Source organism: Micromys minutus (assembly GCF_963924665.1).
Source record: "Micromys minutus genome assembly, chromosome: 14".
Lineage (NCBI taxonomy): Eukaryota > Metazoa > Chordata > Mammalia > Rodentia > Muridae > Micromys > Micromys minutus.
Window position 1 is genome coordinate 24,214,387 of NC_137983.1, and position 27,345 is coordinate 24,241,731.

Here is a 27,345-nt window from a genome sequence, read left to right on the forward strand (position 1 = left end):
CAAACAGAAATGTGAGGAGGTTGGTGTGGTAACAATCAGTGGTGGAATTAAACACAACATGCTTGAAAGAAACTGGGTGCTAATAAACCCCTGGTAACAAGGAGCAGGCCAGGTAAGGGACAGAGGCTGCTGTAAACAAGAGAATCACTACAAACAGTGAGATTAAAGCAGCATCCCTGCAGACCAACAGCAGCTAATGTCCGCTGACTCTGTGATAAAGGAGAAGAGACCCTTATCTACACTGTAGATTCTAGACCATGATGCTCTTCCTGGAGGCATGGGAGGGTGTGGCCAGACCAGCTGGTAGAGGTGATATGCAGTGTTTGAAGTCACAGAAAGACTGGATTGGAGAGAGACCAGGGATGGGAAGGAAGCAATGGCAGGTTTCCCAGGAGGCCGTCCTTTGTCGAGGTGCACACTTTAGCTGACCCAAACGTCATAATGCACTCCAAAGACATTCTCCACTCACTCCAAATGCAGAAATATTTATTTTGGTTTCCTTCATTGTTTTTGGAAATTGTTTTGGTTTATAAAACATAGAAATAGCCAACACTGAAAGCAAACATTCAAAACCCCGTTGTGACAAATTATTGACTTCCTGTGCAATTAAGACTACGAATATGAAGTTAGGCTACCAAATAGTGTTATTACAACGACGATTCTTTAGTGCAAACCCGGTTGTGCTTCAATAATACACACACTGTCACACAGCCAACATCAGTGGCTTCAATGTATAAACAACAGCTCGAATAGGTCAAATGTGGCAAAGACTCTCAGCAAAGAGAGAGGCTGTTAATTTCCCAAGTTAACTTAAAAAATACACCTTGGGAAGTGAATCCCAGGATATGATTTTGTTTTCCCCAGATTTCTTCATCCCAGATTTTTGGCTTGTCAAATGCATTTCACATAAATCAGGTAGTTTTATAATAAGGATATTTACTTATTACTGTTCGTTTTAATAAGTACCCATGTATATCAACTCCCTAAATAGTTTTGAAGACATGCTTTGCCTGAGTTTAATTGGGAGGGAAAAAAAGCAAGTTGACCACATTATCATTTGCTGGGAAAACGACGTTTGCAGTCCAGTGGCCATTACAGACATGAACTGGTTCCGAGAGGAGCAAGTGGACAGCGGTGGAGGCATCACAGTTGAGCATGGCCGATCCAGGTTGCTCTTTAAATACTGTCTTCATTGCAGACTCTAAGGCAGGATTTCTTATAACCCCTGGGAAGGAGGGAAGGGAGGCAGGGACCAGCTTTGGAGAGGAGTCTGAGAACATCTGTGTGAGCTGCAAGCTGCTGGTTCAAGTCAGGAGCCACCATTTTCTTCTTCTTCTTCTTCTTTTTTTTTTTTTCTGAGACTGGGCACCCACATTGTTCTGGAGAGGATCTGTTCTTTACTGGAAACACAAGATTTTCAGCAGGCATGACAGGGACCATTTGGAACCTTTACAAGCCAGAAGGGTCACATAAGTGTACTGAATGTGAGGTGACGAGGGAAAGGGGTAATGGGGATGGGGGGTTAAAAAGAAAAATCTCTGGTCCACTGTGACTTTCTTCAGCCTGAACAGTTGTTCTAAAGGAACAGCTCTCCTCCAGTGTACTGTACTCTTCAGAGCAGCAGACAGCCGCAGCCGTGTGCAGCAAATAGCAGACATATCAGAAAGAGTAAGTCCTAACCCCTCGGTTAGAAAAACAGGAGACAGAAGTTTTAACACCCACCTTATTGGTTGAAGAAGTCTTAAATAACTTAGCACTTTTATGGGTTCCCCTTTACAATGTTTAAGGCTCGTTTTGGAAACTGTGTATCCCCAGGATCATGGGCTACAACACAGGTGACTGTAAGGCAGTGTTCCGTGCCCTCTACTATCCCTATGGTGAGACCCTGTGGACAAGTCCAGCATGGCATCGCCTTTCCCACACTTGCTGCAGGCAAAGTTACCAATGCGAAGGCCATTGGTACGAGGAGGATTGTGGAGGTGCGCCATTTCTTCTAAGTGTTCTTCCTCTCGTTAAATCTTAATGGTGGAGTACAGTTCATCTATCTGTGACCTGAAATAGTTCCGTAGCTCTGGCCTTTTTGCCTTCATTGTTGGAGTCAGAAGGCCATTGTCAGTAGAAAATAATTCCGGATGCACAGCAATGCCTTTGACCTGTGAATAAACATGGCTGTTAAAGTGGAAAGGACACAAGGACAGACACACGGACGTTGCCTAAGAGTCTAAATAGAAAAGAAGTTCTCAAAGGAGATGAAGACCACTAAGGAACCAACCCACCCTCACACTTTATGGTGCTTTCTCAGTGGATGTAGGTCCCATTAGGACAGAATTCAGGACGGTGTGGTAACCTCAGGGAAAGAGAAGTAGCACTGAGTAAGAACCCCCGGCACTGGAGAGGTGGCTCAACAGTTAAGAGCACTTCCTGCTCTTCCAGAAGGCTTGGGTTCAACTCCCAGCACACAAGGTGGGTAGCTCACAACTGTCAGCGACCCCAGCTCCAGATCTGATACCTTTGGACAGTTTGGTATCTGTATTCATGTACAAATATGTACACACACACACTCTCTCTCTCTCTCACACGCACACACAGATACACACAAAGCTTTAAAAAACTCTTTTTACATCAGACTGTTTCTACTGTTTTTTCAGGTCCACTCTTCAACCTCTAAAATTTACTCATTAAAAATCTGCAAGTCAGGGCTGTAGGGATAGTTCAGGGGTTAAGATCACTGGCTGCTCTTTCTGAGTTCTAAGTTCTGAGTTCAATTCCCAGCAACTACATGGTGGCTCACACCATCTATAATGGGATCTGATGCCCTCTTATATCATGCATGCATACATGCAAATGAAGAAAGCACATAAGCAAAGAAATATTTAAAAAATCTTCAAGTCAGACTCTGTTCTCTACTGAATTCATGCACTTGATCAAAGCCATACCTGTTCAAACGGCTTCAAACCAGCCTCCTTCCCGAGCCTCACCATGTCTTCCAGGATAACTTTATTGAGATCCTAATAGTGTAGGAAAAATTAGATTATTTCCTTTCATATTTATAGGTACTGAGGACCGAGTGAAGAGTTGGAAGATGGCTGGGACACTTCCAAACCTTACCTTGTTCCTGCACAGTTCTTCAAAGGACCCTTGAAATCCTCTCTTCTTTGCCCAGGAAGGTAAGGTCTCAGCGTCGGGCACCACAATTGCTATGAGAAAGGCCTATAACACAGACAAGTAACTCAGTACAGTTTGGTTTTCCTGCACCACAGGCCTATGGGATTATCTGGCAACCTTAGAGGTCGTCTCTCAGAATGTTATTCCTGCCACGCCCCTTTCCAGAGCTGCCTGAGCTCAGATAAGCCCAGATCAGCCCTGAAGTTCAAACATAACCAGTCACTGTAAATCAAAATCTAACTTCTGTTTACTTCAATATGTACCACTTTACTTGGTTGTTTTTGAGACCAGGCTCTCCTGTAGCCCAGGCTAGCCCTGAGCTAGCTGCATGGCTGAGACTGGCCTTATACTCCTGATTCTCATTTTTGCCTCCCAAGTAGGATTACAAGTGTGTACCACCATGTGAGGCTGTGTATACTTCTGGAAATTTTAGTTTTAATTAGAATACTGATTTTGATTTTCAACACTGAATATGCTTGACTTACAATTTAATTTTCTCAAAAAAAAAAAAAAGACTTAAGATGAATGTCATAAATAAGCTTAGGCTTAGTAAGTTTAGAACTATGAAACTTTCTCCTAAATCCTTGGCCTATCTGGTTTAGACTCAAATGTCTGATATAGGAACACGGCAATAAAATGACTTTTAGCAACGCTCTGCTACACTCATAGCTCAGCGCCTCACTCAGTCATCATCGGAGAAGCTTCCTCCTGCGGCAGACGGGACACAGACAGACAATGTTCAGGGAATAAGAGACTGAGGGACACTCGGTCCTAAATAGAATGTCTCAATCAAATCCCTCCCCTCAGGACTCAGAGAATCCTTCGGAAGGAGGCAGAGATTCTGTAAGAGGCAGAGGGGATGGATGGAAGGCACCAAGCGAACAAGGTATCTGCATGCATCACACGTATGAACTCAGACTGACGCAGCAGGCACAGGGTCTGCATGGGTCTAAAGCAGGTGGGGCCCTGGCCCTGAGAGGGGAAGAGGGCACAAGCCCCTGTCCCTAACTCTGAAGCTAGCTCCAACTGATAACCACTCACAAAGGAAAACTTAGCTTTTTTCCAAAGGAATAATTTTTCACAGGGTACACAAACCACACTTAAGGGCCCGCTGCACACCCAGCAACACATATATATGTGCTCAACAGAGAACAAACTCAGTGGCATCTTCGAAGTTCTTTATTTCATGGTGTTTGTGAAACACTCCTTTCCCCTTTGTTTGCTTGTTTTGTGCTAGTCCTGTTGCGAGTTTGCTGGTCTTTTCTTACTAGTAGTCTTTAGATGCCTGTGTATTTTCTAACAAGAGACAGAAGAGGTGTGGATTTAGATGGGAAGAGAGGTGTGAGGGATCTAGGGGAAGCTGGGGGAGAGGAAGCTGTAATCTGTGTATCCTGGCTGTCCTGGAACTCACTCTCCAGACCAGGCTAGCTTGGGACTCAAGAGATCGGCCTGCTTCTGCTGCTCAAGTGCTGGGGTTAAAGTTGCGCACCACCACGCCCAGGGTTTTTTCTTAACTTTCCCCTTTCCTTTCTCCCTTCTTTCCTTCATCTATTTTAAGTAAAGGAAAATAGGAAAAAATGTAAAATGTGTATGCCTTTAATCCCAGCACGTGGGAGGCTGAGACAGAAGGATCTCTGTGAGTTGGAGTCTAGCCTACAGAATGAGTTGCAGGCAGTCAGGATGACTAAGAGAAATCCTGTCTCAAAACAAAGATGTCAAACTTGGGGGCGGAGAGAGGACTCCGTGTTGGGATCCTGTAAACCCCACCTCTCATTTCCCTGCAAGAGCCAGGTATGCTCTGCCCCCTCTTCTCTCTCTTGCTCTCTTGGCCTCTTGGTCTCTTGTTCTCCCCCACCCTTGCCCCTCCTTTCCCATCCCCCCCCACATGTGCTCGTGGCCGGCCTCTACTTCTCTATTCTTCTCTCTCTCTGCCTCTACTACCCTCTTAACTCCCCTCCTCATGTCCTGAATAAACTCTATTCTGTACTATACCATTATGTGGCTGGTCCCTAAGGGGGAAGGGATTCCCAACATGGGTCCCCCCCAAAGGCATTCCCCTTGCCCTCAGGCCTCGCCCCACCTCCATGAGCTATACCCACCCCTCACTCTCTTCATCTCTTTCCTAACATTGGTGCCAAAACCTGGGACATCATCTTTTCTTTTTTATATATACACCAATTGGTACTCCAAATCAATTAACTAGAGTCATAATTAAAATCCAGAAACTGAAGAGAAAAGCACTTAGGAGGATAGTAAAGGCCAATGCAGTAAAACCCAAGAGTGGGTCAGTACTAGTCTAGACCACATATATGAAGGTCAATGACACTGACTCAAACTGTCAATCACCTTTTTGCTTTAACTCTTGAGACAAGTAGCCAGGTTGGCCTTGAACTCATGACCCATCACCCTCCCAAGTACTGGCATTGTGGGTGTGTGCCACCATGCCTAGCTGTCCATCACCTTAAAAGTCCCTGTGACTCATGGCACTTTGCAGTGCCCAGCAACAGTGCTAACCTGGAAGAGCTCACCTGTAAGCTTTCTCCATACACAAACACCTGGGCCACGGCTTCACTCCGCAGGTAGATATTTTCAATCTTTTCTGGTGCTATGTACTCTCCTTGAGCTAGTTTAAATATGTGCTTTTTCCTGTCGATAATCTTCAAGGTGCCATTCTGTGTATTAGAGAGGGAGGGGTGATGGGTGAACTTCAGGCTGGTTTCCCACCACTGGTCACAGTACAAGGAATGTAAAGTTGCCTAGGGCCACTAGGCCATACAGAGAGAGATTCCAGAGCCCATGTGATGACCACTTCCCCACTCAGCATCAGACTTATATCTCATTTAGCCTGTCTCAAGTGGGGACACACATAGCCTGCTCACCAAATGACGTGTGTCCCCTGACAGCCAGGACATAGTCTTACCTTTTCATAGCACTCCACAGACTATGAAGAGCGTTGGGGCCCAGCTTATAGAACGCTGGCAAGTACTTGTCACTGATCTCAGGAAGTAGACTCAGATAAGAACATCCACATTTAGGCTAATGCAAGGAGCAAGGTAGACAGCCAAGGAATGTGTGACTTCCCTTTTGCCTTGATAATCCTGATAAGCCCTCAGACCCAGAGACTCTGGGGACTTTGTTTATCGCTTTGTTTGATTTCTACCTGGTGTGAGCTCTGATCTTTACCTCACTTGCTCACTTTGTCTTTGATCTGAGGACTGACCGGCATTTGAATGTACCTGGACTGAGAAAAGCAGACTGGGAAAAAATAAAGCCTCTTCAGCCTCAGCACTGTCTGGAGTTGGGTTATAGTGTTGTCTAATTATGTCTATCTTTTCAATCCTCGCTCTCTGCCTGGAGACCCTGTACTGAACTAGCTTGGTCAACAAAGACCAAATCTCTGCCTTTTAGGGAAAGATTTCAGTTAGGAAGAGTCAGCCTTGCAATACATATGAATCTGAGAATGCTTGCTAGCACCCTGATCTTGATATAAAAATCCATAGGTTTTTTTTTTTTTTTTTAATAAGATGCTAAAGAGGAAGCAACTAATTTTAGGCAGCAAAACAAAAGCATTGTGCTATAGTAAAAGTCAACCTTTTAACCAAGTGTGCCAAGAATGTAAGCTCGTCTCCTACAGGACACAAAGGAGAGGGGTGGGGTGCAAAGGTCACAGGCTGTGAAGTAGGAGGGATGTGTTTTCCTTCCTGCATCCAGACAAAGCCATCTGCGCAGAGGAGAGGTGCGGACTTACTGGCAGCCATTTTCCAATGTCCCCGGTGTGTAACCAGCCGTCTTTATCCAAGGCTTCGGCTGTCTTTGCTGGGTCTTTCAAGTAGCCTTTGAACACATTTGCTCCTTTCACACACACCTAAGAAGAGATGGTCAGTTTACTACATTTGCCAGGGATTCCCAAGAAAACTGTGTGCTTTATCTGGAAGCCTTCAGTCCCTGCTCTATGGGGAGTTACCAAAGTCCCATTAGGATCTTGAGCGACATTTCCAGTGCCCCCACTTCCTTTCCTACTGACCTCAGGAATAGGGGCAAAGCAAGCATCAGATCAGATGACCTCACTGGCATAATTAGGCTTTCTAACCAGCACAGGCAGGGCCATTAGCAGACTGGAGACAAGCCTCACTGGGGCTTGTGTGTCATGTTCTTGGTCCCAAGGAAGGACTAAAGCATCCTGTCTCCAGCCCCAGGGAGTCGTGCATAAATGTGCCTTTGAATTGACCCCAAGCTCTCCAATAGAATCAGGCTTAATAGCTGTACTGAGTGCTATCAGCAGCTACTCAGGAGATGCTACTCACCAGCTACAGACAGGCCTTCACTCACCTCACCCTCGCCCTTGGCAGCCAGGTAATTCATGTCTTCCACATCTACAAGCTTTATATAATTGCAAGGCATGGGGGCACCAACATGGCCTACAAATAAAGTGGGAGACTCATTGAAAGCACACTACAGGGGTCTGAGACTGAAGAACGTTTACAACGGACATGCTTCCTCATGGTAACAGCCACTACAGATTTCTGGCTTTATAATTACAGCCCCCGCACACACACACCTACTGGCCACTGGTAAAATAACTGGACCTTTCCTATTTCTGAGACTTTGACTACATTTTCAACATTTAACTTCAGCTACTGATCTGAAGGTTGGTTACAGACACCTGGAGCCATGCCTTCTAAATAAAACTGTTACCTCAATTTCATGATTGGATTAGCTCCACCCACTCCCATATATGGCTCAGGATGGCCTTGGTGTTCTGATCCTCCTGCCTCTACCTCGCCAGTGCTGGGACAGGCTTGCACTACCACACCCAGTGTCAAACTAATTAATGTCCCCACTCTCTAAGTAAATTACAGGTAGTCCTGTCCGCCCTGGTTATTCTCTGACACATCCCTTGACTCTGGCTGACAGAGCCACTGCTTTTAGATGAGCATGTTTTTACACTGAAGTCTGTTATTAACACTGTTGTCTGAGAGTAGGAGGGAATGGTGTGTGCTGGTTAGTTTTGACAAGTAGATACAGACTAGGTCACCTGGAATGGGGGACCCTGTAGGCAACTCTGTGGGGCATCTGATTCATGAGTGGCGTGGGGAAGGCCCAGCTGAACAAGGATAGGAAGCCAGCAGTATTCCTCTGTGGCCTCCGCTTCCACTCCTGCCGTGGGCTTCTGTCCTGACTCTGCCTAGTGATAGAGTATGACCTGAGAGTGGTACGATGAAATAAATCCCTTCCTTCCCAAGTTGCTTTTGATCATGGTGATTTATCAGGGCAGCTAAGCAAACCAGGACAGAGTGAGTGTCTTTTCCTAATATAAAAATAACAGATACATTAATAATGCTTATGTTTTAATAATCTTAAAATATGAAGATTGCTATTCTAAATTCTCTGGCTGTTAAGGAACCTGATGCTAAAACCTGAAGGTATAAAGATGCTTCCAGAGTGTCTGCATTGATTCATGAGAATTATGTCATGAGGCATAGATGCTAGGGTCTATGTTACTAGATAGTTACTAGATTTAAAATGTACCAAATGGTCACAGATGCTTATTAACTGCTATGCAGAAGAGCCTATGAAAGGGCTACAGAGAGAAGCACAAAGCTTTGCAGTATGATTTATGACCCCACAGCACAATGCTATTTAAGCCACATGTATAACTTCTAGCATTCTCAAAGTGACTCCGGTTAACATTCACACAGTGTCCATCATGTGCCCTTCCTACAGACTTTATCCACTGTGGAGGCCCAACAACCTTTGTGAATATTGTCTCCTATGTTTTCTTAGAGACCAAGGGCTTCTGTTCATTTCTATCAGAAGATCAACAACTGGCCTGGCATATGTGTGTGTGTGTGTGTGTGTGTGTGTGTGTGTGTGTGTGTGTGTGTGTGTGTATGTATGTATGTACGTATAACTGTAAAAGCTACTTTGGGGTTAAAGCCACCAGCAAATGATGAGACCCTGCTCAATCACCAGCAAATCTGCTGGAGGGGCCCCTTCTCTCCACACCTCTGCTAGGGAGTATCACAGCCTAAGCACCCTGGGTACTGCAACCATTTCCTACCAGCTCAGGACTATTTGCCCAAGGCCTAATTTCTTGAGACCGATTATGCATTGCTGTGCAAGGAGGCTAATGACCCCAATCGTCAAAGAATCCATTTCCAGTCATCCCAACCTCCAACTCAAAGGAAGAGTCTAGACATAGCTCTCCTGCCAACCATACCTGCCGTCCAGTCTCCAGGCAAGCTCAGGCAGCAACCAGCAGTGCACTCGGTCTGTCCGTAGCCTTCATAGAACTTAGTCAGCAAGAAACAAGACATTATTAGTGCGGGACAACCATGTCTTTGCAGGAGGTGCCCAGAAATCAAGTTCTATAACTCCTGAGGAATCCTAGCCTTGGAAGTCTTTTCAGTTTAGTAAGTACACTCAATAGCATAATAACCCCCCCGAACATCTTCCATGTTTACCTTCCTACTCTTCCTGTGCCAGCGAAGGGGGACCCTCCATTGCATGGATCACTATTCATCTGGATAGGAGCCCCTGCTCTGCTCATCCAGGATATCTCACACCTGTCTGAGTGTCGCCACAAGCCCCAGCCTCTTTCGAAGGGCCTCTCAGTCCAACGTGTGGTGTGCTTATCTCTGATGACCCATCCCATCCCCGACACCACGCTCTAGAGGCATGGCTCATGCCCCCCCACAGATACAATTATTCTATCCGTGTTTATTAGGGTCAAACAGACAGCTTTCTTCCCCAAGGAAACCTGGAGCTAACCTACCTTCTAAGCAAACTAAGACTTGTCCCGATGAGGGGCTGGGAGGTCTGGGCAAATGCTGGATGAACACACAAGTTCATGGAGGAGAACTGAGCTCAAGTGCTCTACTGTACAGACGGTGAGTGAGCTCATGGGCAAACTCGTGGACCAAAGAGTAAAATCACCATATCCTCTACTTGCAAATGGCCACGTCATTTCTAAGTGCTCTCACCACACACAGAATTGACAGGTATGTGAAGTAATGTGGTCATTACTTCATGTATTCATACACCATGTTGTAAAATGAAATCACACACACAAATTGTTTGTCAATCGCTGAATCAGCTCATAGCATTAAAAGCCTGGGATAATCGGTGGTTGATCAGCCTCACCTGACAGCCGAGAGCCGTCCTCAGAAACGTCAGCACTGTGGCAGACACTGGGGCTGCTCCTGTGACCATCAGCCGTACTTTCCCACCCAGGCTTGACTGGAAAGACAGAGAGAAGTCAGGGTTACACACGCAGAAGTCAGAGCTCCTCTGTCAGACACATGCTTAGGACCCTGTGTCACAGCCAGACAGCCTCCCTGCAGCTGGCATGCGCAGTTTGGGACAGAGTTCCTGTCAGGACCTGATAGGAACTGATAGTTCACACCCCAACCCCCCCCCCCAGTGCTGCGTATTTCCTCCTAGCAGACATGGGTATCGTAGGGACCTGATTTGCTGCATTTGGGACAGCACCTGCTATTACTCATTCCTATTCTCAGACTGTTACCTCGGGAGAGGCATACTTGTTCCAGAAAAGCTGAAGAAAGGCTAAAATATCCCAAATCCCTTCACCTAGATCAGGGAACACATTGTTCAGCCATAGTTGGAGAACAGGGTTCACCTAGTAGCCCTATCTCCAACTTTGAGACAGGTGCCAGAAAGTATAGAAATGTATTCTTTTCTCTTGGCTTCATACCACCCCAAATCCGTGTGTGCCTGAGTGTGTGGCTGACTGACTGATCGCTCAAGGCTGTGGGCATGCTAAGCAAGCATCCTACTGCTGAGCTAGCTCTGTGTCTCTACCCGTCCTTTGATTTTTTACTTTACAAGTAAGTTTCACCAAGTTTTGCAAGAGGGTTTCTCTCTCTCTCTCTCTCTCTCTCTCTCTCTCTCTCTCTCTCACACACACACACACACACACACACACACTTTCCATGAGGAATATGAGAGGGGAGTGTATTTGCTACCTGTATCTTGTGAAAGATGAGTTTATCCCACAGGCTGTTGTTTCTGACAATGCCACTGCGAAGCTCCGCCTCTTTCCTTTTGGAGGCGAAGTCCAACAGCCACCGCTTCACTGAAGTGTTTGCTTGTCCAAAAATCTAATGAAGCAAGAGGTAAGGTTTTCACATCTTCCACAGCATCCAAAACCAAAGGGGCGGATCACAGCGTGCTGGATCCAGCACACAGGAGCCCTGCAGGGGCCCAGAGGGGTGGACACTGCTCTGGAAAGCTACTGACCGGACCCCTCTAGCTATTCCAGATAAACGTGCCATGTGGTCCAATGAAACCAAGACCACAGAAACCTGCAGACAAGTGCGAACAAGCAGGGATATTTACAACAGCCAAAAACCGAACCACCCAAACGGCCATTACTAAAGAAATGGCCAGAACAGATGCAATATGTTCTAACCATACCCTGGAACAGTATTTGGTATAAAAAGTTATGACACTGAAATGTTTATTGGTTACTCAGGGGTCCAGTAGTCAGGAGGGTGGCGGTGATAACGGGTTCTTTTCTGGGGTGCGGCACCAGCACCGACATCCTTAAAGACCACTGAACTCACTGGCCATGCTCTGACTCACTGTGGAGCTCCGCCCCCAGGGCCTGAATCACACACTGCAAGGGGACAAACACCACGTGAAATCCTACCTCAGTGGAACCCTTTCAAAGGGCTTTTCAAAAGAACGGATTTAAAAGCTAAAAAAATAGAAACGTACAAACAGCACCCGCTTGAAGACTGAACACACCATGGGCCAGTCCTGCTCTGCTGAACAGTCTAGGCAGAGGAGGCAGAAGCCACTCTCCAGTTCTCGCTGTGGCCTTGACACTTCTCCCTGTGCCGTGAATTCACAGTTCAGGCGTGCAAGGGCTTGGGGGGCCAGTTACTAAAACCATCTCATAATTATCTGTGTGCTCCAACGGGAGCTCTACCAGCCTCACAGCTAAGAACCCACAGTGTGCTGTGTCTCCTCTCACCAACAGCTCTCAGTTGTGCAGGAACTCGGTTCCACTTCTGTGGAGGTGGACTCGACATTCTGTGGGAGGGTACACGGCTGACCCCTAGCCAGGGTGGTACCAGGACTCACAGCCCCACCTCTGTCCCCTCCCCTGTGTTGCATGGGACTCACTCTGTCAAACATCCGGTTCAGCAGTCTCGGAACCACGGGAAAGATGGTGGGCTGAAGTACCTTGAGGTCATCCATGAGCAGCCTGATATCTCCTTGGAAAAATCCTATCTTAGCTCCATGACACAGCATTACACACTAAGAGTGAAAACAGACAACACGCCTGCTAGCATCACAAGGAGCGCGCCACAGCACGCTGACACACGGCAGGGAAGCCTGCAGGTTAGGGTTTCACGCCAGCTTCCAGAAATCTTAAACCTCCCTAAATACGGGCGGTTCTTTCTCTCCTTCCTTTTTAAATGTGTTTGCATTTACCCGGCTCTGCACAAAGACAGAAATTCAGTACTTCCACCATTCCAACATACAAGAGTTAGTGTAAAACCAGGGGAGCTCTTTCTAATGGTAACAAGAAGGGCTATCTGGGGCTAACATCTGTTGGATGGGTTATGTGTTATACACCCCAAATACTTTTAGCCTCCCGGGAACTTGAGAACTTTATTCTCAAAATAAATACCCACTGCCTCCAAACCAGGCTTATTAAAAAATCTCATTTCCTTTTTTGAACCTAAGTAAATATTTCTGCAAACACACTGAACTGGCTGAAGTCAGGAGTCTAAGCGGGCATCACGAGATTATACCACGCGATACTTTCCCTGTCTCCTGCAAACTAATGGCCACCTGAACAGACTAGATACATCACCTGTATTAAAAATTTTTTAAATTTCAGAAGGTGACAGAAAGGCAACAGTTTTAAGGTAGAAACTAAAGAGTGCACAGTGAGGGATGATGAGATGGCTCAGTGGGTAAAGACGCTGGCTAGCCACACCTGAGGGCCTGAGTTCAATCCCCGGGCTCGGCCTGGTGAGAGAACAGAGCCCACTCCTACAAAGGATCCTTTGACCTCCATGTTTACCCATCTATGTACTCACAAAACAAACAAATAGGAAGAAGCCACATGCAGCTTGTACTCGTGGACAGGGGAATGCAGAGGCAGGAGACTCTAGAAGCTCGGGGGCCAGTTTGTCAAGTTCACACACAAAGGGGAACGGCAAGGACCATCATCTAAAGGTTGTCCTCTGACCTCCACGTGTATACAGTGGGATGTGCAAGACTGAGCCTCTACACACGAACACCCCCTCCTCTCTGTCTGTCTGTCTGTCTGTCTGTCTGCCTTCCCCTTCTCTCTCTCCCTCTCAGAAGGTGAATAAACAAAAGACAGAAAAGCACAGTGGTCCCCAGTTGAGCACTGAGGGCCACAGGCTTGCGTTCCCAGCTGCACCTCTAAAGCCACAAGCAGAACCTGTGGCCCACGAACAACTCACTTGAGACCATGCCATACTTTTCTCTTTTGAGACAATGTCTCACAATGTCACCCTGACTGAACTGTGCAGATTAGTGAGGCTGAGGCCTTGCATTCAGAGAGATCTGCCCACCTCTGCCTCCTGGGTGCTGGGATTAAAAGCCTGTGCCAACCCCTCAACTTCTCCCAGAATTCCACTGCTTGTAGAAGATTTGGCCTGTGAGACTACTGACTGTCACTTGAGATGCTCCTACTGCGATCTGCTGTTGCCCTTGCTGTCAACACTTCCATGTGTACCTGGAAGGGGAACTGCTGGACCACATGGTAATTGTGTGTGCACTTCATAAACTTTTAAGATCCTGCAATGTGCAAGGAGGAAAAGATAAGAGGATGGAACCTGATGCACCTCGATCTTTTGAGACAGGATCCTACAGGGCAGCCGTCAATCAAAGTGTCCTCTTTCTCTTAGACAACTGTGTGCCACGTCTACCATGGTCCCCACACACAGCTGGTTCTCAATAAATGTCAATAAAAAATACATGTTGCCCACTGTTTTTCCTCTAGTAAAAAACTAAAATTGTCTAAGAAAAGAAAAGATCCCCTATGTTCTTGTGTATGTGTGTGTGTGTTTACACATGTGTAGGTCAGAGGACACCCTCAGTGGTGTTCCTCAGGAGACAATCTGCCTTGTGTGAGGCAAGGTCTCTCTCTGAGACCTGGGACTCACTGACAGGCTAAGCTGGCCAACTATCAAGCTCTAGAGATCTTCCATCTCACCACTGCTAGCCTTACAAGTTGTCACCACAACTGGCCTTTCCCATGGATTTTGGGGACAGACACACAGACAATGTGGGTCTTTACACTGTAGGACAACCACTTTACCAACTCAGTTATCACCCTGCCCTAGGTCAAGTTTTAAAGTAGGTGCATGGGTGTGTACAGGGACCCAGGCAAAACAAGGGTCAGCAAACACCACCCTTCCCCTAGGCCATGCAGAATATTAGTGAAAAGATTCACTAATTTGTGTATCAGCAAGAAGAACAAACACAAAAGAGAGGCTTCTTCCACAACAGGTGCCTCAGAGACTTATCAAAGTCTACGGATACCAAAAATGTCTTTAGAGATGGGGACTAATATAGAGTCCTGCAGGTAGACAAATGTGCCAAGACACTGTAAGAGCCAATGGGGACACAATAAGGCCTCTAGACACAACAGACAGGACACACAAGAAACTGGCAGCATTCGAGGAAGTCAGAGGAAGGCCCAGGACTGCATGGCATTGAACACAAGACCCCATCCCTAACTTGGAAGCTATTTTCAATTGACAACCATTCCCAAGGGAAAATTAGTTTTCTCCAAAGAAGTTTAACTAGATATACAAATCACACAAAAGGGACAGCCCATGCCTAGTAGGTGACCAACACACAATAAAACCAAAGGCATTTTTGTAGCTGTTTTTTCTCATAATGCTTAAAAAAAAAAACAAAAAACAAAACAAAACAAAACAAAAAACACACTTTACTAGTCTTTTGTTTATCTATTATAATTTCTGGTTGTGTATTTTTATGAGTTTTGTGTGCCTGTATATGTTTTTGTGCTCTCTCTGTTTCTGTCTGTTTGCGTTGTTTTATTTTGGCTTGCTTGGATTTGTTTTGTTCTTTTTTGTTTTTTACTGGCTTGTTTGTTTTCTAAAGAGAGGGAGAAAGAAGGCAAGGAGTTAGCTGGTCGGGGAGGGAGGGAGTATTTGGGAGACAAGGAAGGGGAAGAGTTTAGAACACACTGTATGAAAAAATGTTACTTTCAATTTTAAAAAGAAAAAATAAAATCTTCCTCTAATTGTTTACCAGCAACTGTGTCCTTATGGACGTTCTTTGAATGTTCAAACTCTTGACTTTACGCCGCAGGATTAAAGTTCAAATACCCATTTTGGACCTAGAATAATTATTCATATTCTTTCCAATAACCTTCGCTGTGCTGCAATGGGGCTGAGTGAAGAAGTGTGTGTGTGTGTGTGTTCGAGTGTGTGTGTTTACATGTGCATATGTTGACGGCTGTGCACCACACTCACCTGTAGTTGCTGCTCATACATGTGTGCCAGTGGTAAGTACGAAATCTGTGTGTCACTGGCATTCAAGGTCAGTGCACTCTGGAAGACAAAAGCACTTATCGGGGCACACACAGACAAGGAGGGAGACACAGCAGCCGCCTACCTCTACAACGGTCTCAAACATATGGGCGAGAGGCAAGAAAGATATCAGAACATCATCTGGGGAAGCGATGAATGCATTCTGAAAGCAAGGACACCAGCAAGAAGAGAACAGTTAAGACTTCCAGGAGCCTCCAGTTTTCCTTAGAGCAGGGCACACAGCCCCTCAACACAGCCATTTCTTCTGCATGGTTTTGCACCAAGGAATAAAAATTAATTTTTTTTAGTGCTATTGGGGATGGCACTAGGGCCGTGCACATGTTAGCAAGTGTGCTACCACAGGGCTACATCCCCAGGCCCACAGCAGCACTCAGTCAAGGAGACTGGAAATCGCTCCAGATAACAACCTAAGCCACTTCGGAACCATTACCCACCTCCTGGGAAAGAAAATCTTGCCCAAACTGGAGTGTTGAGAGACTGTGTGCTCCACCTTCCTCTTTCAGTTACAACACCACAGTACAGGTAGGTTCCACTGCCCCTTAAGCAATAAGGTCCACTCCCTGACAGGACAGCACTGTTATATTGCAAAGGGAAGCAGGAAGAGGTTCCCAGGACCTTGGATTGATGGTATAAATGGCTCTAGGGGGTGAGCCGAGACATTTTTATGTTCGAGCCTCCCTTCATCTCAGAAAAACACTCAAAGATGCTTAATGCAACCTCAACTCTGGCTTGAAGAGATTTGCTCTCCTATAGGATCCTGACTAAGATGAGCCCACAGGCAGATTAAGTGTAGATGCCTGGTTGCCGTCAAGAGCAGGACTTTTTAGGGATAGGTGGACGGTTGGGGATTGCGTGTAAGTGCATGTTATTAACAGAGAAGGATCGCTACATGCTTGCTGTCACACTGATCAGATGGGAGGAGAGTGTGAGTATATGTACACTGGTGTGTGTGTGTGTGTGTGTGTGTGTGTGTGTGTGTGTGTGTGTGTGTGTGTGTGTGTGTGTTAATGTGGACTGAAGCCAGAGCCTCAAACATGAAAGGCATGCTTCCTATACCTGGGGTACATCTCCAACACCCATATTTTTAAATTTTCTGATAAACCATATAATCATGCTGGTGTCATGGCTAGATGTGAAGTCCTGTCATCTCAAAGACCCTGAAGGTCTACTGGGAGACTTGAATTTCACTTTAAGTGTTGAGCTTTAACAATACAGCACATGTGCCCCACCCCCAAGGTAAGGGGTGAGATAAGAACTGTGCAGTGGAGTAAAACCAAGTGGAAGCATCCTCAAAACTCAGCCCAGCATCTGCCACAGAAAGATGTCGATTCTCTAAACCATTAGGTGCACAGTCTTCTACCACAAGCAGGGCTACGGAATACTCCCAAGAGCCTGCAAAAGCATACTGTTAAATGTATGCTTTTAAAAGATGGCATCCTTGCAAAGATAGGCATGCAAGCTATCTTTGGAGTTAGGGACTGAACTTAGTCCCCCTCTCAAGTTCACACAGGACAGTCCTAAGCCCCACATATCGGGAATTGGGTGCTGATATGCTTAGATTTGGGAGTAAGTAGGCTCTGACCCAGCATCCTGGTGTCTCTCTAGAAGAGAAAGGGACACCGGAGTACCCAGAAAGAGGCAGTCATCTGCAAGCCCTAAAGAGAGCCCTCACCAGGAACCAAATCTGCTGGCAGCTGGTCCTGAACTTTCAGCCTCCTGAACTGAGGGAAATGAACATCTGTTGTTTAAGCCACAAGGGCTGTAGTGTTTTGTTAAAGGCAACCCATGCTACAACCTGAGGACAGAAAACCTTAAGAGGACAGGCAATTAACTAGAGTTTCAGACTTTAATCTTTCTCAGACAATGGGAGTCAAAGTGGCCATAGGACGGAACAGTGATTTAAAGCCTTCTGCTTGCTGTCTCTAACGTTTACTGGTAACTTGAAGAAATTAGGTTCCTAATGGTATAGTAAAGTCACTTCCTTTGTCTTTTCCTAAAAGTATAGATAAGGTAACATTTAAATATCTCCCCCCTCCCCCCATGAAAGCCACCAAGAGTTCCATCTGGTGATTCATCTTAAGGTCACAGGTCAAGCTTCTGAGAGAAGGGGCTTCTGGTCTTACTGCAGTCCAGTGCACTTATACACAATGTGGACCTGATGGGTGATGGGGAACAGGAGGGCTTCTCCTCCCCTCTTCTCCTCCCCCACCCCCTCTTTCTCTCGGTGCCTGAAACCAATCAGTAAATGTGAAGAACCATGATCATATTGTCAAGAATTACCTCTGTTGCTTTTATAAAACCTGAGCAATCATTCATAATGTTTTGGTGAGTGACCATTGCTCCTTTGGGGTAGCCTGCAGAGCACACAGGAAGGAGAACAAGGTTAGATCTTCCAGCCAAGAATGGCAGAAATGCTCTGTCGTCAGGGCCTGGGACGGCTCTACTGAGTAATAACTACATTCCTGAGCAGCCTGCCACTCTAAAAGAAACTCACTGCCACGGAATTCCCTCAAACATTCATTAAAACCTGCATGGGCATCAGCAGGGAAGAAACCCTGGATCTTATTCTGCTGACACGGACAGAGTACACCAGAGGTCACTTTCAGTAGTCTGAGTTAACTAGGTGGCACCCTTAAACCCCAAGACTGTCCTCTGACAAAGTACACCAGAGGTCACTTTCAGTAGTCTGAGTTAACTAGATGGCACCCTCAGACCTGGAGACTGTCCAACCTAGCAACAGGATGACTTTTCTCGGTCCATGTCTATCTCTTGTTTTCTTGTTCCCACCTATAATCAGTTAATACTCTATCTAAAAGGGGTGCAGATCACAGACCTCCATACTGCTTTGAAGCAAGGACATTTCAAATATACCTGTAGTTCCACTTGTGAAACAAATTATCGCAAGATCTTCGGGTTCTGGAGGCTGAAGAAAATGTTTCAGAGAGGGTATGGATTAGAATAGAATAGGTCCGGAAGGTATCATCTGCATTCCCAACAGTCTCCAGTATGTTGGATGTTACAAAGAACAGAGATGGGGAAGGCTGTAAAGCACTGCTTACCTTGGGTTTCGTTCGGTTCACTCTTCCAAGGTCCTTAATTAGAAGACAGAGAAAAAACTTCAGTATTAAGATTTTCTAACTATGAAGTGTATAAAGTCAGGGTCGTGGAGATGCCTCGGCAGGTAAGAGCACAGGCTGTTCTTCCAGGGGGCCTAGGTTTCATTCTTAGCACCCACATGGCAAAAAACATCGGTAATTCCAGTTCCAGTGGATCTGGTGCCCTTCTTTTGAACTCTGTGGGTGCCCACCTGTGCTTCACACACTTGCTGGCAGATGCCCATCCACACACAGAAATAAAAGTTACTGCCTTTACTGCAGATCACTCTCACAGCTGGCCAAAACACCGTTTTCAAATGAAATGGATGTGAGCAACGTTAAGTAACAGAAGCCACAGTATCTATTGTTATGGGAAGCCATTTTCCTGTTGTCTGTCTCTTACATAAAACCACAGAAGTGGCCTTGGAAACAGAATCAGTTCCAAAGACAGCAAAGTCCTTTGCACTGTGCTCCAGCCCCCTCCCTTTTCCTCTCCGATAACCCTTAACAAAACCCTGCTTTTGAACTTAAACCTGCTGGTCCTCAGCACCCTCTGCCACCAAAGAATGTACCCCCTGACTGCCTGGTTCAGCCTCAAAGGAGCTCTCCCCTCACTAGGAAGACTAATCCTCCTCCTGATTTAAATGCTAGTGAGGCTCAGCTATCCATGCGGCAAACACAGGGAAGAAGGATTTGGGCGCTCTCAACTGAGGCTGCAAGGAGGCTGTGAGGGTGCTCTGTGAGGGTGCTCTAGAGTGGGCATGAAAGAGGAACTAAGCTTTGTCTCTAGAGACAGATGTTCCCGTGCAGACTTCTGCATGCGGCATGCACTGAGGATTACTGCATTAAGTGGTCTTCATATCCATTCAGGAAAAAAACGAAAGAAAGAAAAGAAAGAGGAAAAACTTTATATTCTTATCCTAGCAAAGGTGGACAGCTGGAGAATACACTGGCACCTACCACAAAATGCAAATTAGATGAGCGTGTTCAGGGCTCGCTAAGCTCCACATAGCACAGTTTTAATCAATTTAAATTACATACATTATATGCCACAAATTCAAAATACTGATTGTTGGGATTCTGTAAACCCCACCCCTCAGTTGCTTAGCAACAACCAGGTATGCCCCACCCCTCAATGACCCAGCAGTGGCCAGGTATGCTCCGCCCCAGTGACCTGACACTATAAAAGGGCTGCTTGACCCCTCCTCTCTCTCTTGGCCTCTCCTGCCCTTGTGCTCTTGCAGCCTTGCTCTCCCATTTCCCTTCCCCCCCCTCTCTCTCACGTGCTCATGGCCGGCCTCTACTCCTCTACTTCTCTCTCTCTGCCTCTACCACCCTCTTAACTCTCCCATGACCTGAATAAACTCTATTCCGTACTATACTGTTGTGTGGCTGGTCCCTCAGGGAAGGGATTCCCAACATGGACCCCTCAGAGGCATCTCCCTTGCCCTCAGGCCTCGCCGCACCTCCATGGGCCATATTCCCCCCACTCTCTTCATCCTTCCCCTAACATTGGTGCTGTGACTCGGATCGTTATCCTTTCACAACATTGGTGCCCTGTGACTTTTCCTTTCATTGGTGCCCCGTCATCTTTTCCTTACACTGATGTCTAATTAAAAGTCAACTAGGGTTGGGCACTCATGCACACACCTATAATCTGGGGCAAGGGAAGCCAGGAGTCCCAGATCAGCCTGGGCAACATTCAAAGCCACCAGCTCAAAACAAAGCAAAACAACAAAGACCACAGTCAACAAGGGACTCAACAGCAGGGGAGTTCTGCAAAGTATTTCCTATAGACTCTCTACTGACTTCAGGTTTCTACTCGGCTATTCAAGGTTTTCCCACTTTGATGCTGTTGAGGTAGGAGCTCACTCTCGAAGGCCAATGAGGATCTCAAATTAGCTAGGTAGCTAATGATGGCTTCAAAGTGATTCCCGCCTTCCAAGTCCCAAGGGCTGGAGCTACAGCCAGGCACCACCATGCCCAGCTGATCTGTCAAAACTCCTAAGTGACTTTTAGATTCTTCAGTTGGTACACAATAGGATATAAAGCCATAATCACTGCAATTTGCTTTCAATGTAGGGAAACAAACATGGCCTCCACTTGTATTTTGCAGCGAGTGCTTCAGAGCCTTAAGTTTGTCTTGTCATTAATTAGGAAAAAAAAAATGAATACTTTTAAAAGTGATCCTTTTAGGTTAAACATGAATAAAGTTGATTTCTAGTGAGTGAGAAGCATACTGAAGTATCTGTGAGTAATAAAGTTTGTAGCCTAATGAAAAATGCATAAAATAAAAATAAAGGCTGGGTAGATGAATACAGGAGTAAAGTCAGCCGAAGCAGACGTGTTAAAGCTTTAACCACAGACCTCAGTGGGAAGGGGGAACATGACTGTATGCTGTATTACTCAACAGTCTTTATGTTGGAAATGTTCATAATTATAAAGGTACAAATATTCCAAAATGCCCATGTTCTATCTTAATTCTACAAATGTAGGTATTAATGTAAATATAGATTAATATAAATAAGCCCCAGGGTCAATTATAATGTGAACTCTACATTCTTTTTTCCTCACTTTTGGTTTATAAAAATGTCTTAAATGCATAGATTACATTAAGCAGGTAAGTGTAAAACAGCATTTCAATATAAACTCCGCACTACAAATCATTCATTCATTCATCAAGTAATGTTCTAATTTTCAGCAGTGGTTAAAAAAGGTAAGAGGAAAAAACATGTTATGTGTGTATCTCAGAAAAGGGGACCGAAAGGCAGTTGGGGAAAAGATCCCAGTAGGATGAAAGACTACAAGTAAAAAAACAAAAGCAAAAACAAAAACCAAACCCACTCCAGTATAAAATTCTAGGTCAAACACTAGCTACACTAATTTAAAAGTGAAGCCTAGGCAAAAATACATCTGGATTCTGTTGTATTCTGCACTCTGTGTGTGCACATGTTACAAACCCTTGCATGTGGGTGTTGGAAGGATGACTTTCCCTCTGACTACTGGTTCCTCAGCACAAGTTCCACAGACCCTGTAGAAGGCAGAGAGCTAATAATTTAATTAAAATAATTTAATTAAAAATGAAAACCGTAATTATGATAGGTTCACAAAAAGATTTACACCTTGAGTGACAGCACAGCTTCTTCTGTGGAATCCACTACATATGAGGCACATGGGAAAGGACCATCCACTGGCTTCCTTGCTTCCTAACCCAAGGCCAGTCAGTGCTGGGGTCAGATCATATATACTCCAACCGATTCTAGAATGGGTAAGTTGTGCCTAAACTGAAAATAAACCATTATCAAACCTAAAAACAAAGGGATAAATAAATAAGTTGTGCCAGATAGTTTTATGTCAATACGACACAACTAAAGTCACCTGAGAGGGGAGAACCTCAATTAAAAAAAAAAAAAAAAAAAACACCTCCATAAAATCTGCCTGCGGGCAAGCCTCTAGGAATATTTTAAATCAGTGATGAATGGGGGAGAGTCCAGCCCATGATGGGTGGTGCCATCCCTGGGCTGGTGGTCCTGGGCTGTCAGAAAACAGACTGAACAAGTCACGAGAAGAAAGCCAATAAGCCACACCCCTGTACAGCCTCTACATAAGCACCTGCCTCCAGGTTCTTGTCCTGACTTCCTTCAATGATGAAAAGTGATATTAGCCAAGTAGACTCTTTCCTCCCTAACTTGATCTTGGTTATAATGTTTCATGACAGCAATAATAGTCCTGACGAGGACAGAAACTAATCAAGAATCCATGATTGAAATTCCCTAAGATCTATAGAAGAGACCCGAGGAAACAAATGACGGGGGAAGTGTAATGACTCAGTGAAGGTACGCGCTGTGCTGGTCAAGACTGACCACCAGCACCAGCGTGGAGGAAGGAGAGAGCTAACTCCACCAACCTGTCTTCTGTACCATCACACACACATACACACACACACACACAGAGAGAGAGAGAGAGAGAGAGAGAGAGAGAGAGAGAGAGAGAAAGAGAGAGAGAGAGAGAGAGAGAGAGATGGACAGAAGTCAACAGAGGGACGGGTGAATGACAAGACAGTTTCTATGTCTGGCTTGGTTTCAGAGAGCATACAAACTAGAAACATGCACCTGTATGATGTTTAAGGTTCCAGTGTCTACTGGCATGGTTCACTGGCACCAAGGGAAAATATGAGTACTACTGTTCCTTTTGTGAGACTTCTGTGGGTGATATATTAAACTAATATTGAGAACTGGGTATGGTATGGTGGTGAACTTAATACAAGCCAGCTTGATACTAGCTGGGGTCTTCTGGGAAAAGGGAACTTCAGTTGAGAAAAAGCCTCTATGAGACTGTCTATGGGTGAGTCTCTGGGGCATTCTCTTGATTAGAGAGGGACAAGAGCCTGGTTCACTGTGGTGGTAGCACCCCTGGTGACCCTCCTTCTCTGATATCCTTTCATGAAGAACTGTGATAGGGACATGTAGGGCACATAAACCCTTTCCTCCCCTGGAAAAATTGCTTTTGGCCATGATATTTTAACATAGCAACAGAAACTTAAGTAGGACAAGTGACTCATTCCTGTGGCCCCAGTGTGGTCTGAGAGATCAAGGTAAGAAAAGATTGCTACAAGTTCAAGGCTACTCTGAGCTCCACGGTGTGTATTAGAGTAGCCTTGGCTACAGCGTTAGACCATCTTTAAAAATGAGGCCGGGCAAAACAAAACCCACAAGCAACTCTTGGCATTCAAGCCTAATCTTGGTCCCGTAGGAAGATAGGAATTTTGTCCTGCATCTTTCAAGTGGCTGAGCAGCTCTGGATTGACAGTCATTGGGTACCACATTCAGCCCTTCAGGGAAGTGGGCCATGTGGAAGGACTCACCTCCAGAGATTTCAGGCTGATGATTTCCACCCCACACTTCTTGCCTCGTTCCACCAGATCATTGCCGTAGGAGTCCATGATGACTATGATTTTGAGGCATGGTGTTAACTTATTTTCTACACCTTCTAATAAGAGTTTGGCTTTTTCTGGCTTGTCAACAAAAATCACAGAGAGCTCAGCTGAAAATGAAGAGGTGAGAAGGAATGAGTCCTAGGATGCTAAAAGCTTGACTGTACCATAAAACACAGACACCAGCGTGACAGAGTGATGCATATTTAAACATAATACCCCCTTTCCAAGCAGATATATAAATGTAAACTCAACAAATATAAACCTATACCTGGGGCTAAGGTCACAAAGGACCAAAGACGTACCTTTGTTCACTATGTAGGTGATGGCATCGGCTCCAAGGGTGTCATAGAGTGGAACAATCACCATCGAGTAAGTGAAGCATCCCTGCTCGATGATGACCCACTGAATGGTAAAAGCCACAGGGGAAAAAAAATGAGATGTCTCCCTGGACTCACTGCAAAGGGCAATGCTCAGAGAGTCAAATTAGAAGCAACTGCTGTAGCAAAACCAACATCTGTCTACCGCTGTGCACCAGCTTCCAGGAGAGTTCAAAGCAAACAGAAAGACTTGCTCCCCCTTCTAAACGTTTTTCCATCCTTGAAATTGTCTTCTTCTATCCCTTTAAAAGTTAATCTTTAAGTTCGAGTACAAAAATCTGCCCTTCCTTGAACTGAAGCTTAATGATACAAGCGTGCGAGGAAATGATCATTTAGAAACAGTTTGGATGTGTTTCTGAGATACAAAAGAAAACCAAGGCATCCCATGAGGTAAGCACAGGCCAGCTGTGGACAGTGAAGCTTCTTCTCAGATCTACGACCCAGGGATAGAAGGACTTATAACACAGGACACAACATGGGGATAGGAAAACCAAGATGCAGATATGAAAAGAGATTGATGCTTGACTTTTTTTCTACGGCAGCTACTGCTGATACAACTAGTTAGCGGAACCCTAAAATAAATGCCCCATTTCAAGTCTATTTTTTAAAATTATTTTTAAGGGTCTGTGTGTAGGTGTCCATAAGACCAGAGGAGTTGGAGCTACGAGTAGTTATGAGCCACCTGATATTGGTGCTGGGAAGAAACTCTGGTCTCTGGAAAAACAGTAAGCTCTTAACCACTGAATCTTCTCTCTAGCCTCTCAAGTCTTCTTAAATACTACTTGTGAGTCTCCATAGCCAAACAACGGCTGTCTATCTGTAAGTAGAACAGCTCATAGTAAGTATTTCACAGTATTTTAGGCTTGGAAATTTGATCAGAAGAAAGGCTCAGACCTCTCAGGAAGCAGAGTTTGCTACTAACAAAAATGTATCCAAGCTTCTCTGCTATAATTTATTATTAATAATTTATTAATACTGTTTATCCAGTCTCAGAGGTAGCCCTTGAAGGGAAGAAGCTTCTGATTTGACATTTTTTTCTAAGATTTTATTTCAGGACTTGAATTTTAAAAAAATCAAAATCAAAATAAAACAAAACAAAAAACTAAGGGCAGATGATGATTTTTCTGTCCCTTGAAAGTTTAAGAGAAATTCTCAGTTCATGTTTTCATACCTGTAACTTTCTAAGACAAACCACAAAACCCAGCAAAGATCAGAGAACAAAGCGTAGTCCCCATCAGCTGCAGATGGGAAACAGGGAGAACCCGGGAACCCAGCACAGGAAGCCACTCATGGTTAATACCTCAGGTCTGTTTTGAGAAAAGATGCCGATGAACTGCTCTGAGCAAGCTTTGTAACCCTTCTGGATCAGCGCAGAACCTATGCACTCAGCCAGTTCAGCAACCTTCAATAGAGGGAGGCAGAAATTAGGAAAAAAGCAACATCCTCACTGCAAGAACCTTAAAAGCAAACAGGTGACATTCTGGTGTCTCTGCCGCCAGCAGAGCTATACAGAGGACAGCTGCGCCTCCTTAAAAAAATGCTTGTACAACACAAGGTTTTACTCAACACAACTCGGTGTTTGTTAAGGACCTGACTCTAGGATTCCTTCTGCAAAGTAAATTATTCTAGGCTTGCAGGTCACAGATGAGTACGCAGGGTTTCCTATATGTGTGTTTCTGTTTTACTGTTATAAAATGACAGAGATGATAGAGATACTGTTTTCTTTGGGGGTGGGGATTATTGCTTGTTTGCAGTGCTGGGGAAGAATGCAGGGCTTTACCAACCCTAGACAAGCATTCTAACACAGACCTCATCCCCAGTTCCTGAATTCTCCAACTGGTTCAGACTAGCCGCAAATTTACTCCTACTGATCCAGCTGCTGGGATCATGACAGGTATCACCAGGCCTGGCTAGATTTTTCTTTCATCATTTATAAAAGACTAGAAGAGTGACCAAACACCTCAAAACCTGTCATTTGTATAAATGTAGAAACAGCTTTAAAAAAAAAAAAGACAAAGACTAAGGGTTTTTGTTTGTTTTTTCCTGTTTGGTTGCCTCTATCTGGGATAGGGTTTCTTTCTGTAGCCTTGGCTGTCCTGGAACTCGCTCTGTAGGCCAGGCTGGCCTCGAACACACAGAGATCCACCTGCCTCTGCTTCCCAAGTGCTAGGACTAAAGGTGTGCCACCATGCCCAGCTAAGGCTAAGCTTTTATTATTGGACTCTACAATCCCATTCTTGAGAATTTTTTTTGTAAATAATACAATCTTTTTTAAAGGTCTCATTTGCAAAAACAAAAATTTTAAATCATATCTGGGTGGCTAAGTAAATGACAAGAACACCCGAAAAGGACAAATATTACCACTATGAGAAATGCACCAGGCTTAGGGCAGTGCTAGTCATCATGGTAAGCAGGAAAAGTGTAGATGAAAACTATAAAACTAGAAAACATAGTCACAGAGCTTAGGAATGCACACCCATAGCCACCATCTTGCCACTCCTCCTCATTAATTTCTTTAAAATGTAAATCTCAAAACGTGGAGTTCGTTACTCTCAAACTACTTATGAGGCATATCTATGCCAACAGGAAAACCAGCTACACCTATTCTTCCCAGGAATTCTGTTGGTTCTGGTACATGATGCTATCCCAGCCCTACCTAAGGCAAGCAGCGTTGTCACCCACAGGCCAGGTGACAGCAAAGCACCTTCTTTCTATTCCTGATTCACAAGTCTGGGAACTGAGAAATGTCTGAAATTGTTTGCAGGGCTTGCTGGGGCAATACACATACATTTATGTTTCTAGAAAGATGGTCTATTTTGTTCTTTAAGAAAAAAAAAAAAAAAAACGGCAAAGAGATTCTTACATTCCTAAAAGGCTTATTAGGTAAGCAAAACGTAAAACAAGATAAAGATCTCTACAAAGCCAAAGCTGGCTTCAGTTAAACCCAGCTCTCCGTCCTCTGCCAAGCCTCCAAGAACCCTCTGGCTGAACTGCGCAAATCACTCGGCAACACCTTTAGAAAACCTCAGGGATTCTCAGTGTTCCTTGACCACCAATCCACAACAGATACCTTCTTATTTTCTGGCCCAACAAATCTATCAGAAATAATGCAGACAGCTCCAGGGGAGTCTGTGGGGTCCAGTCACACACTGCCCTGTGTCCAACACATAGTCTTGCTA

General features: G+C 45.1%; 1 protein-coding gene across 3 annotated transcripts in view; it reads right to left on the reverse strand.

The window, feature by feature from the left end:
• Positions 1-469: 469 nt before the first annotated feature.
• ACSL1 (acyl-CoA synthetase long chain family member 1) overlaps positions 470-27,345 on the reverse strand; it is a 64,827-nt gene continuing 37,951 nt past the window's right edge. For all 3 annotated transcript variants that reach the window (XM_080928734.1, XM_080928736.1, XM_080928735.1), the window contains exons 5-21: positions 25,467-25,568; positions 24,092-24,191; positions 23,718-23,896; positions 18,818-18,850; positions 18,630-18,681; positions 18,039-18,112; positions 15,823-15,900; positions 12,316-12,450; positions 11,151-11,285; positions 10,309-10,404; positions 9,386-9,458; positions 7,495-7,583; positions 6,914-7,030; positions 5,694-5,837; positions 3,109-3,210; positions 2,937-3,008; positions 470-2,153 (exon numbers count right to left, since the gene is read on the reverse strand). In XM_080928734.1, the coding sequence (XP_080784860.1) occupies positions 2,013-2,153; positions 2,937-3,008; positions 3,109-3,210; positions 5,694-5,837; positions 6,914-7,030; positions 7,495-7,583; positions 9,386-9,458; positions 10,309-10,404; positions 11,151-11,285; positions 12,316-12,450; positions 15,823-15,900; positions 18,039-18,112; positions 18,630-18,681; positions 18,818-18,850; positions 23,718-23,896; positions 24,092-24,191; positions 25,467-25,568 (1,722 nt within the window). In that variant the 3' untranslated portion in view covers positions 470-2,012. The remainder of the gene's footprint in view (positions 2,154-2,936; positions 3,009-3,108; positions 3,211-5,693; positions 5,838-6,913; positions 7,031-7,494; positions 7,584-9,385; positions 9,459-10,308; positions 10,405-11,150; positions 11,286-12,315; positions 12,451-15,822; positions 15,901-18,038; positions 18,113-18,629; positions 18,682-18,817; positions 18,851-23,717; positions 23,897-24,091; positions 24,192-25,466; positions 25,569-27,345) is intronic.